This window comes from Microtus ochrogaster, chromosome 18 (assembly GCF_000317375.1).
Source record: "Microtus ochrogaster isolate Prairie Vole_2 chromosome 18, MicOch1.0, whole genome shotgun sequence".
NCBI classification, from domain to species: domain Eukaryota; kingdom Metazoa; phylum Chordata; class Mammalia; order Rodentia; family Cricetidae; genus Microtus; species Microtus ochrogaster.
Window position 1 is genome coordinate 10,743,826 of NC_022020.1, and position 11,799 is coordinate 10,755,624.

The following is an 11,799-nucleotide window of genomic DNA, read 5'->3' on the forward strand; positions in this document are numbered from 1 at the left end:
GGGAATCCATTCTTCCATGTGCCTATCTCTTTCTTTCCCACTAAAAGTCGAATCTGTATTACTGAATTTAAACAAATTACACAGGCAGGCATGGGCTGATACATTCGTGTAACCAGGCAGGAGCAAGGCTGCCCCTTTAAAACCCCAATTTCCTTTTACAAGGTGAGCCACACCCAGTCTTGTCTGCAATTTTTGCCATTTTCCTCTTTGTTTACACTACATTTTAAATGCTGCTCTGCTGTGTACTTTGTAGACATACCCACTGGCTTCAGACTCCACTGAAATAAAGGAACTGCTGCACAATAGACTAGTTGGCCAAGTTTTGTTTCCAAAGTCCAGTAGAGTATTTGCTAGTGAAATCGGAGAGAGGCAGCTGCTAGATCATCAGCTTTGCAAAAGGTTTACTGTAATTTAGTATTAATTATTTCTGTCCTAAAACATTCTTCAAATAGTGTTGCTTAATGTTTTGCTCATTTCTTAAGCCATTTTTATGAGTGTGTGGTGCTGCAATATGGGTACAACTTAGCTGTTTTTAGACTGTTTTACCCAATTAATTTGGTAGGTAAATACCTTCAGGGCAAGGTGGGTCCTTTGCAGACCTCAGCTAACTCCAGTACTGCAGTGTGAGGTGTGCTGGTTTTCTATTTTAACACTTGTGCTTTTAGAAAAGTGGTCAGCAACAAGCCACTTTAACAATGCAAATTACTAGGGGGAAGACTAAAATGTAGAAAAAATCATTATATATGCACACACTCCTTGGCTCACGATGCAGCCGTATTGCAGGAACTCTCAGTGGAGATGCGAGATGTGTGCACAACAGACTGCCAGGGTCAGGACCTGTGGCAGACTGGGAACTGCAGCTCACTGCCCTGTTGAGCGTGGCAGGAAGATTAAACACAGCACACAGCCAGTCTAAAAAAGATCAGAACTCCTCAAACACTTTCTCCTGAATATGTGTCAATTGCACACTAGACTAAAGTCAAAATATCACAAGGCAGCATAACTCCGGAGCAATTTGAGTGAGTAAAAACTCTATTTTACAGTCTCTTCGTTTCAAATGTCGGGGACAACTGTGGAGGCCGTGTCTGATTGTAACCCGGTGGCATTATCTCTTTGTGCATGTTTCTGCCAATGTAAGAAATTTGGGTTCCAAGTTGTTTAAAAAGTCCAGTCCCTCTTCTTCCTGCTTTTCACTGCAGCAGCCTACAGAACCTGCTGGAGATCCCCTGCCTTCGTAGTTATAGGTGAGGACGTAGTCTTGGGATGGGATGTGCTCTTCGTTCTGATTACACGCGTGCAGTTTCTGTAAAGTCCAAAAAACAGGATTGTATTATTTCTTTAAACAACTTCAATTATGAACAGAAAAATTATTTTATTTACCTTTTATGTTTAATTTTTAACCAGTGTGTCCTCTAATGGAGTCCTACACACAAAAAATGCACATGATTGGTCTATATTACAGCCATATCATAAATCAGTATAGTTTGCATTTTTAATAATCCACAAAAATAAAAAACAGGTTTACAACTGTTATATCTACATACATTTAAGTCATCATGAGATATTTATCCCCAGATGTTATGTCTATAGTTGAGGTCCGTTCACGAAGTGGAGACAATATGCCAAGTGGTTAGAATTTGTATGTGGCTATCAAATGGTCCCAGTTTTGAGTAACATTAGTTTACTAACTTGTGTCACTTCAAATTACATTCTCCCCCAATGTCACTTTGTTATTTTGGAAACTACGGATGAAAATGCAGTGCTTGAAAGTCTGCTTCTTATACCCAGCATTGTACAGTGGATATAAACTCGGCCTCTATTGTGTGCAATACACTTAAAAAAATTACTGCACTCCAAAGTACCCAAAAGCCAAAGATATATCCCCAGAAAAACCACTAAAACTAAAATCTTCAACTCAACGCACATTGCAGAAACCATGTTTGCACTATAAAGCAGCAGGCTTTGGGCAGACACATGGAGGCGGACACACCTCTGCACTGCAGGGTCCCGCTGGCCTGTCTTTCAAAGGCAAGGCTCCCTCTGCTGACCTGGAGAGCAGTCCTTCCTAGCCCCCAACTCTGGCCAGCTGCCAGCCACACCTCCCATTACAGGGTGTCCCTTAGGGAGTATCTGGAGCTCTGTCCCTTAGCATAATCTTACGTGCATGCAGGCTGCAAATATAAAACATGAAACCACTTGAATAGGACGAAATAAAAACAAAACAAAGGCTGCAGACGTGCAATAACTGAAAACCCTCTTTTAGAATATTGCTCGTGTTTTGTCCATCCCAAAACTAAAGGCATCTGGTACAGTGTTTCCTCCAAAGACACCAGTGTCCTCTGGGAAAGACATGGAATCAGTGCCAGCAAGAATACTCAAACAGGATCCCCTACCCTGGTCCTGCACACAAATCACATGTGAGATGTCGTGTACACGCACACACTTCAGTGAAACTAGAATCTTCCAGAATGAAGCAAAGGCATTAGCATTTCTAACAGCTTTCCCGTGTTGCTGTAGACCAAGCAGCTCACTTACCCCTTTCTTTCACAGGACTGCCCTCTCTTGATGACACACTTTATATTTGCATGGTATGCTTTGTGAGTTGAAAATAATTCCTATGATAGTGTTTTCTATGTTTCAAAATTACTAAGAATAAATTTCAAATGTCCTTACCCACTGGGTTCTTTAGCCATTCTACACTGCATAGCTATGTGGCCACTCACCACACCCTATAAATATGTGCAACAATAGCTAGTCCATTTAGAATACAGCAGAAAAATAAAATAATTTTAAAAAGTTAATGTACGGCCTAAGTAAAACATGTTAATATCTAACCTAAAACTGCATTCGGATGTTTATGTTTACATAGCAAAGTACAAGTTTGATTTGGCAAATAATGTATTTTTGAGAAACTAACATTTATCTTCATATTCTTCTCAAAGGGGTTTATAAGACAGTTGTACACTGAAAAGTGAGTCTTTATAGACAGATATCAGAAATCCCTGGTTCTCATAAGATTCTAGAAACTGAGTGAATGCGACAGAGGGATCAAAATATTGAAAGATTAAATGTAACAAAATCAAGGCATTTTTAAAAAACGACTAGACCTCACAAGAGAAGACACATGAAACACTGGCAAAGCAGCTTCTGGAAATTTACATTATCAGTGTCCTATTGTTCTCTACTTCAAAGTAAACCCTCTAGGGACACTCACTTCGCCAAGCCGGGGCTGAGTGAAACTGTGCCACTCGGAGTAAGTGTATCTGCAGTTGTCAGTCTCCATGTGTCCTCCTCTGCCAGAATCCAGGGTGTGGTGATGGCCGGCCACGCGGCAGGAGTCTAAGGTCTGGTGTCCTTTCATTTCATATGTCTCCTGCCCACCGTTTCTCATTGTACCACAGAAGCCTTGGCTGGAGTTGTTGGCAGTCTGGGTGGTGAATCCATTGGCTGAGCACTTCATTAGAACAAAACAAGACAACAGTGGGGGCTCAAAGAATGTCACACATTGCAGAAAGCAGTCAGAGTGATTACTGTTGTAATCATTCCCAACATAGACTAAGTTTGAATTAATACAACAAAGAGTGGAAGAATAGAACAGCAAGGTAAACTTCAATAAGTACCGCTCCATACGGGCTGGGACACTGAGAGTCCCAAGTCGACTTACAATCTACAAGATTCCAACGACTTACAAATATAAATTGACTCCTAAATAACTTCACAGAGATGCATTTGAAAACTATGGAAACAATTATTCACCAAGGAAGTTACTTACCACCCTGTCGTCTCCAGGTGCTTCAGTGTTTGATATAATTAAGTTTTGCTGTGCTAAATCTTCAGGAAAATGTTTTCCTTTCCGGGCAGTGACAACACTACATACTAAAGTTAGCAGTACCGCTAAGTAAAAAATAGAAGAAGAAATAAAGTTTTAAAAGGACATACTTCATTTGCCCTACATACAAAAATAACCACTCTTTATTGCTTATGACTTGGGCCACAAGAAAACAATGAGAATATTAACTCTGCCTTTGATCAAATTATCCTCGTCTTGCTAGGTTCACAGGCACAGTCTGAAATGCGCAATAATCACAGGGGAGAGTGTTTAGAATCACGAGTTCAACTGTAGATCTTAAAAGTACCAATGGGGGGGGGGGTAAAAAAGTATCTAACATTTATTTAAGTCAAACACTAAAGATATTTACTGATTCCCAAAATATCAGTTTTTCAATTGGAAAATTAAAAAAAAAAGACTTTTTCTCAGACTTGTCTCCAATAAACATAATTAAGCATATTTTGTATCTTACTTAGAATTTTATCCTACATGGTAATAATAGGATGCTTAGAACAATGTGATCCCTAAAGCAACAACAATAGCCGTGATTTACAGTGGTTCAGAAGACCTGCTAGCATATTGTCAAGTCATGGCTACAATTCCAGCTCACTGTATGTTTTAGTATAACCCATGACCTAAGATTTTTAAGCCTTAAATTAATAAAAGAGAAATAAACAAAGATAGAATAATTCATGATATTAAAATTATAGGAAACTGAGCACAGTGGTAGTTGTCTTTAATTCCAGAACTCGGGGGCAGAGGCAGACAGATCTTTGTGAGTTTAAGGCCAGTCTAGTCTACATAGTGAGTTCCAGGGCAGCTAGAACTTCATAGTGAGATCCTGTCTCAAAAGCAAACAAAACAGCAACAAAACCAAACCAAAAGAAAAATGCAAACACCAAATTACAGGAAATTCAAATTTTAGCCTTCAGATTTGGTGTCTTACTATTACAGATGTCACAGATTTCAACTGGCCCAGACAGCTCTGAGATATGTACCATCTGTCCCCTGAAAGGACAGCCGTGCCTCCCTTCCCCTCTCTACACTACCTTCTGGCTGCGTTTTCTGATCCCCTTGACCTCAACTACTTCTGTCTAGACACAGGAGCCTCCACGCCATTAACTGACTTCTCTAGCCATAACCTCACCATACAGCCTTTGACTTGACTTTTGCCTCCAACTGAATTCTCCCTGGCCGTGCCAACACTGCTGACTCCCCAAAATCATGCCATGTAGGCATGACCTAGTGATCTTGAAACATGTGCCCACCAGGACCAACAACCTCACACATGCACAGCAGCATGAATGAGTCTACGTACTGGACTCCAACTTTTTCCTCCTGTCAAAAATAATTTTTTTGGTGATTGTTAAAGTTTTTGGTTCCATTTTGTTGTTTGTTTTTGTCTGTTTCGCTCTGCAACGAATCCTACCTAGTATAGCATTTTCTGAAATTTAGTAGTCTTTCGAGACACAGTTATTTCATTGGGTCAATAAAAAAATAATAAATATGTGTTCGAAATTTAGAATGTTCTAATCTAACAAGTTCATATCATTAGCTCAATCAACTATTAATTGAGTTAGAGTAAGTTAATACCACTGTCCCTTTAAATGAGAAAAGGGGAGCAGAATTAAGCAAACTGAAGACTTTTTAACAATCTGTCCAAGTGTTAAACCTATCTCAGAAAGGATCATGTTCCTTCAAAGGGTGTCTATCCACGGACAACTCAGCTACCCCAGAATACAGGGCAACTTGTAAAAGGAACTGACTCAAGGGACCCTTGTCTGTATTTACTTCTCAAGAGCCTCTTCTATACCCAGATCTTTTATTTTGCATTTTAACTTCAAGTGGGTGAAAGTACTTACAAAACAGCAGCGCGATGCCCAGCAGAATGGCAAGGATGGCCCACTTCCCCAAGGAGACCCCTACACTCCTTGACCTGGCCGTACACTGGCTCGGATGAGTACAATCACACAGGTTAACTCGCAAGACTTTGGTTGTGGATTGTCCGGCTCTGTCTTGTACAGTGACAGGAACGGTGTATTCTTGAACTTCAGCGTTTTTCCGATAGGACAAGCGGGCGGCTGTATCTTTAAGAAAATAAACAGACTTCACTTTGATTGATTGATTTCTGGTGGAGAGTTGTGCACGTCTGTGTGCTCACATGTCGAGATCCCATAAGAACCTCAGGTATTATTCCCCAGGAACTGACCATCTTGAGTTTTGAGTTAGGCACTTTCATTGCCGAGCATGCTCAGGTTAAGCTAGGCCTGCTGGCCACCACGCCTGGGGATCCCCCTGTCTCCTCCCCAGCACCAGGACTAGGATTGCCAACTGGCACTGCCCTACCCTGATTGCTCATGTGGGTTCTGGGGACTGGACTGGGTCCTCGCGCTTGCGTGACAGTCACTTTACAGACTGAACTCTCGCTAGTCCAGTGTTGTTTTTAATGATGACTTATTCTTGCCTTAAAATCTGTTCCACCATTCTTATTGTAAAACACCCACCTGCCAAATTAAAAATAAATGCAAAGGAGGCTGCCTCGATGCCTTTCACCCTTTCAAGAACTAATATTACCTTAGACATATTTCTCCTTGTAGTTCTATTAAAGAAAGCCTTAATGAAGAATTTTTTGAGATCCAAGTAAAAAATGCACAGCTGAATTCCTAGCATGTGAAACTAAGGAGGCCCAAAGGGGACAATGAATTTTAGGCTAGCCCAAGCTATATAGTAAGATCCTATTTCAAAAGGCAAAAACAATAATAAAATTTAACAATAACAATCAGGCATAGAATGTTGCTATAACAACATTCCAGCAATAATTGCCCCTGATCAACACAGAATAAGAATAACAGGTTGGCTCTTGATGTAGAAGATCAAAATTTTCCCCAGTTCCAGCTCATATGCTATTTAAGAATCTATACCTGAAGATACACAGAGAGCATTCTCAGTTTCACACTCTAAGCCATTTACCTTCTGTGGTCTGTCCATGAATCCTCCGGAAAAGGCAATGTTTCCAAGAGCTTAGTACTTCCTATATGATTAATGCCTTGTGTGGAAATAACCTCCCTGCAAGAGCTAATTATACTACTTTCTCCTATAAAAATATAACCATTTGCATCATCATACTTTGTTTTTATCAACTGTGATAGTCAACATGCCACAATTGTCTTGATAGATTATTTGAATAATGTTATTCTTAATTAACCAAAGCTCTATAGATGTTTAGTGGCAATTATAACATTCTTGAGCTTTTATAATAGACAAAAATGATGTCACAGTGGCATAAAACATAGCCCAGGAAGCACCTAGAATTTCTATAGGTTAAATGTCTGTTAGATCTTTGGGATTCAGACTGTACCTTGGACCTGAACGCTTGCTAGAGGACTGTGAATAGGTCTTGGATTATATTGGAACACGTCAGCATCCGCAGTGTCCAAGGAAAGATGGGGCAATCACTGACCTTTCCAAGACCACTGGCCAAGCCATAGTCATGTCATACATCACAGTAGTTCAACGACATTGTGTTTTCCTTTCAATCATCTCTGCCCTCTTCTCATTATCTCCTGACACTACTGTCATCTGTACAAGACATACATCTGGACAAAGAATGACCTTTCCGCAGTCTCAATGCATACTCCACTGTCACCTACCGTACAAAGATCGGTCTCCTCAGCTTGGGACACAAGACTCACCACCACCTAACTTCACCTTTCTAATACCCAAAGCCTCAGCATTCCTGAGAAAGTCTTCTAAACCCAGATGCTACTAAGTTACTCATTTCCCTATTGTGATTTTTTTGCCTATATGGATTTTTTTAATCAAAACATTGCCTAAGCAATCACTTTTTAAGTAATTATTAGCTGCTAGGCACTGGGCTCAGTGCTGAAAGTGAGAATATGGATTACGAACGCTGTGAGAAAGCAGAGTTGGTAAACAGCAGTCATACAAGATATAAGGTGTTATAACACGTGATGCAACAGATCCCTGGGCTCTCCTTATATTTCTGAGGTGAGTTCTCAGAGGTCGAGCATCTGAGCTGAGGTAGTGCCTGCCTGACTCATCCCTATGCAAACACCCAGGGTCTGCAGCTTCTCTGACCAATAGTAAGTAATGCGATAAGTTATATTAGTATGAAACCAAGACACAGTGAAGGTGATTTTTCTAGATAGAAAGAACAGCGTACATAAAGCTTAGTAGCATGAAAAAAATACGGCATCAGAAGTTGGAGAGATAGCTCCATGGTTGAGAAATTTTACTGCTTTTCCTGAGGGCCAGAGTTTAGTTCCCCACACTTACACTGGACAGCTCACAACTTCCTGTAACTCCAGCTACAGGGAATCTGACAATATGACACCCTCTTTTAGACTCTATTGATATGCACACCCATGATGTGTGCATGCACATGCACTCAGACACATACCCACAGACACTACAGAGAGAGAGAGGCATACACACATACATACACATACATGCACACACAGTCACATGCATTGGAAAAGGCTATTTGCTATCCTAAACTTTTGCATTGTACTTTATGTATTAATATGTAGTTAATCTGCTACATCAAATCATATGAATCATTATTTTTCTGGAGTACCATTAACTGGGTTGAGGGTCCAGATTCTGTTGACTTCGGGAGAAGAGCTTGCCAAGTTGAACCGAAAGGGAGGGCCATTGACAGGCTCATCAGGATCGACAGCTGAAATGTCCGTATAGCCCATCTTTGGCGTGCAGATGACAAGATAATCTTGAAGTATTTCTGGAGCATTGTCATTCACATCCTCAATGTTCACTGCAAGTGTTCCTGTGCATGACTTTCCCTCTGCGAAGGGAAAGGGATAAGGCTCAGTGCAGTTCTCATGTTCTTGTTTTAGAGTCTCCGATGAGGAAAATAAATTTCAATCTCTTCTCTATTTTTATTTTATTTTATTATTATTTTTTGGGGATTTTTTTGAGACAGGGTTTCCCTGTGTAGCTTTGGGGCTCATGCTGGAACTTGCTCTGTAGACCACGCTGGCCTCAAACTTACAGGGATCCGCCTGCCTCTGCTTCCCAAGTGCCACCAGAGCCTGACTCAACCTCTATTTTTATACATATACAAATATATAATTTTAAGTCTAGGTCCTGTAAATGAGACAATACATGTCGTTTGTCTTTCCGAGGCTAGCTTGTCTCTCTTAACATGATTTCCAGTTGTGTCCATTACCTGCAAATATTGCTACTTCGTTTTTCTTTACAGAGACATGAAATCCAACGTGTGTATTACCATGTTTTCTTTACCTATTTTTCCCTGATGCCCATCTAAACTGTTTCTATTTCCCTGTTACTGTGCAGCAATGAACATGGATACATGGGTTGCTTTGTGGTATGTTGACTTAAAGACCTGAGGGTATATACTCAGGAGTGGTACAACTTGAGTCTATTTTTCATGAAAACATAATCTTTGGTTATTAGATGAATAGCAAATAAGAATACAAATGAATTAAACCTACGATTTTCTAATATGGTTCCTGCTGCTGATAATAACAGATACAAGTTTCAACATACATTTTTGTCTTAGTTAATATAAATAATAGAAACAAATGCGGAATTGCAAGCTCTCTTTCCTTGGGCTTATGAATGTTAATGAGCCATGATGAAGTGGTTATAGAAATATTATTCTAATCCCAAGACACATTCAAACACGTAAGGAGGTTTTAGTATGTTACACCCGGGGGTCACAACCAAAGATTCTATTTCAGGGAGTACAAGGTAACATGTACATATTGAAATTATTGTTATTTAAATTAAAGCCACAGGTATAGGAAATTTACTTTAAAACAAGAATTCAAGTTTAGAAGCATTTAACAATCACCTGAATGAGTAAAAACCTCTAGGTAAAGTGACACAAAGCTATGTGGAGGAATCTGAGGTGACAGTTGCATAGTGCCATAAGGTTAGATTCGATCATTGCCCTTTACCACAAACTGTGCAAGAACTAAGTTCCTGCAGATGGAATATAAAGATAAATAAAAGATGTGTTATTTAATTGAGGATGATGGCTCACACTTTATAAACACAGCACAGAATAAGCTAAAGAGGAGAACTGCCACAACTTCAAGACCAGCCTGAGTTACACAGTGGGCTTGAGGCCATCTTGGACTACAGAGTAAGATTATAACAACAACAACAACAACAAAAGCATCGTTCTGAGTGTGGGGTGCAAGTCTGAAATTATAGCATTCAGGATGCTAAGGCAGGAAATCAGGAAAAATAAAGATCATCGTTGACTACACTGTGAATTCAAAAGCAGCTTTGGTTACATAATACCTCCTTATCGGAGAACAAACCAAACAAACAAAGCCATCTTACAAAGTCATCCCGTAGAACAAGAAGAGAGCTTCCACAAGGTAATTTTCAAGAATTATGTATAGTTACCACAAGATTAACTCTGCACAAAAATAATTACAACTTATTCTTCCATTCTATTATAAAATACTAAATTAAAACTTTGTTACCTTGGTCTATTGCCATGACCGTAATATTATACAAGTCATTTCTTGGAGCCATGGATTCTCTGTCTAGGGTTTTTGATATTGTCAGCAGACCTGAAACTTCTTCAATGCTGACCCATTCTTTAGGATCCTGCAATTTTTTGTATCTGTTAATAAAATGAAATTTTATAAGTCTTTGGCATCAGAACACGTCTCAAAATAAGCTGCCCATTTCAATTACAACTGCATTAGCCCATGGCTGCCAGATTTGTATACCTTAAGCCATTGCTGTTCTTGGTTTCAGGATCATAGGCCTTGTAGCCATTGATCTTGGACCCCACGGCTGAGTTTTCTTTGATCCGCACATATTGTTCAGGGGGGTTGCATTCTGGCCCCTCATCCTGGTCCTTCACATGAACTGTAACCAAGGCCCGGTTCATGCTGGGTACTCGGCTTGCAACGTCTCTGATAAATGGAGCTTCGTTGTTCACGCCGATCTCTAAGGTCACCTGACGATTTTCTTCATAATCCAGGGGCTTTAAAATAAAGGATATGCGTGTCAGCTCCATGTGAAGAACATCTGGAACTGCAAGCAGCTGGGCATCGCTATCATTAGGGCCAGGACTGCATCGCAAATTCATGCTCACATTTTGTTAACAGTGACTTTTCTTCCTTGCTAGACCTGTGATCCTGTGCTAACTGCCCTTTACCAGAGGTCACCTCCAAAGTCTCCACAGATGGGTTTACAGTGCCATGGGGAGGACATCCCTCAACTATTCTTTCACTCTTTTAAGGAAAATTATTCTCAGCCTGGAAGTAATGCAGAATTATGTCAAAGTCTAACAGGCTGACCCTGGTATTTGACAAACCTTGTAAAATCGTATAGTAACTTCAACAAATTCCAAAAGGTGGAAATATTTCATTCACGTTCTGACTGGTGGGTACTCTAAAGGTCTGTTTTCTTTTTGTGAGGTTCTGGGAATCTGGTTGATTTGTTTCAGTTGCTGTTTGTTTATTTTCATCTGTGTTATTATAACGGAGTTTCACTCTACAGCCCAGGCCAGCCTTGGAACTCACTGCATTGCCCAACCAGCTGGCTTAAACCTGCGGTGATGATTCTTCCTCAGCCTTGAAAGCTCAGGGACACTGGTGTGTGTGCCCTCACTCAGCTTCCAATATATATTTCAAGTCCCCTCATACAAGACATCTAATGGAGCCATCTCTACCCTTACACAAGATGTCGAATTGAGCCATCCCTAGTCTGTCTTTTCTTTAAGTGAAATGTACCCAGGATCTCATTTCTTCTTAGGAATCCACTTCAGTTTGTGAACATTCCTTCTGGAATGGTGTAACACTACCTCCTGTTATGAAAAGGCCACTCATGACAGTTTAAGAATGGTACTTTATCACTGTCTCTCACCTATCACAAGTACTTTTCACAACAGAAATGCAGAAGACTACCAACATGATCAGCTGCGTGGTGATCACCACATACGA

At 40.2% G+C, this 11,799-nt stretch overlaps 1 protein-coding gene across 1 annotated transcript in view; it reads right to left on the minus strand.

Annotated features, from left to right (window-relative positions):
- Positions 1–1,396: 1,396 nt before the first annotated feature.
- LOC101994499 (desmocollin-3) overlaps positions 1,397–11,799 on the minus strand; it is a 25,782-nt gene continuing 15,379 nt past the window's right edge. Inside the window, exons 9-15 of the mRNA XM_026783608.1 lie at positions 10,579–10,838; positions 10,327–10,469; positions 8,427–8,651; positions 5,692–5,916; positions 3,773–3,894; positions 3,215–3,454; positions 1,397–1,423 (exon numbers count right to left, since the gene is read on the minus strand). Coding sequence (XP_026639409.1) covers positions 1,397–1,423; positions 3,215–3,454; positions 3,773–3,894; positions 5,692–5,916; positions 8,427–8,651; positions 10,327–10,469; positions 10,579–10,838 — 1,242 coding nt within the window. The remainder of the gene's footprint in view (positions 1,424–3,214; positions 3,455–3,772; positions 3,895–5,691; positions 5,917–8,426; positions 8,652–10,326; positions 10,470–10,578; positions 10,839–11,799) is intronic.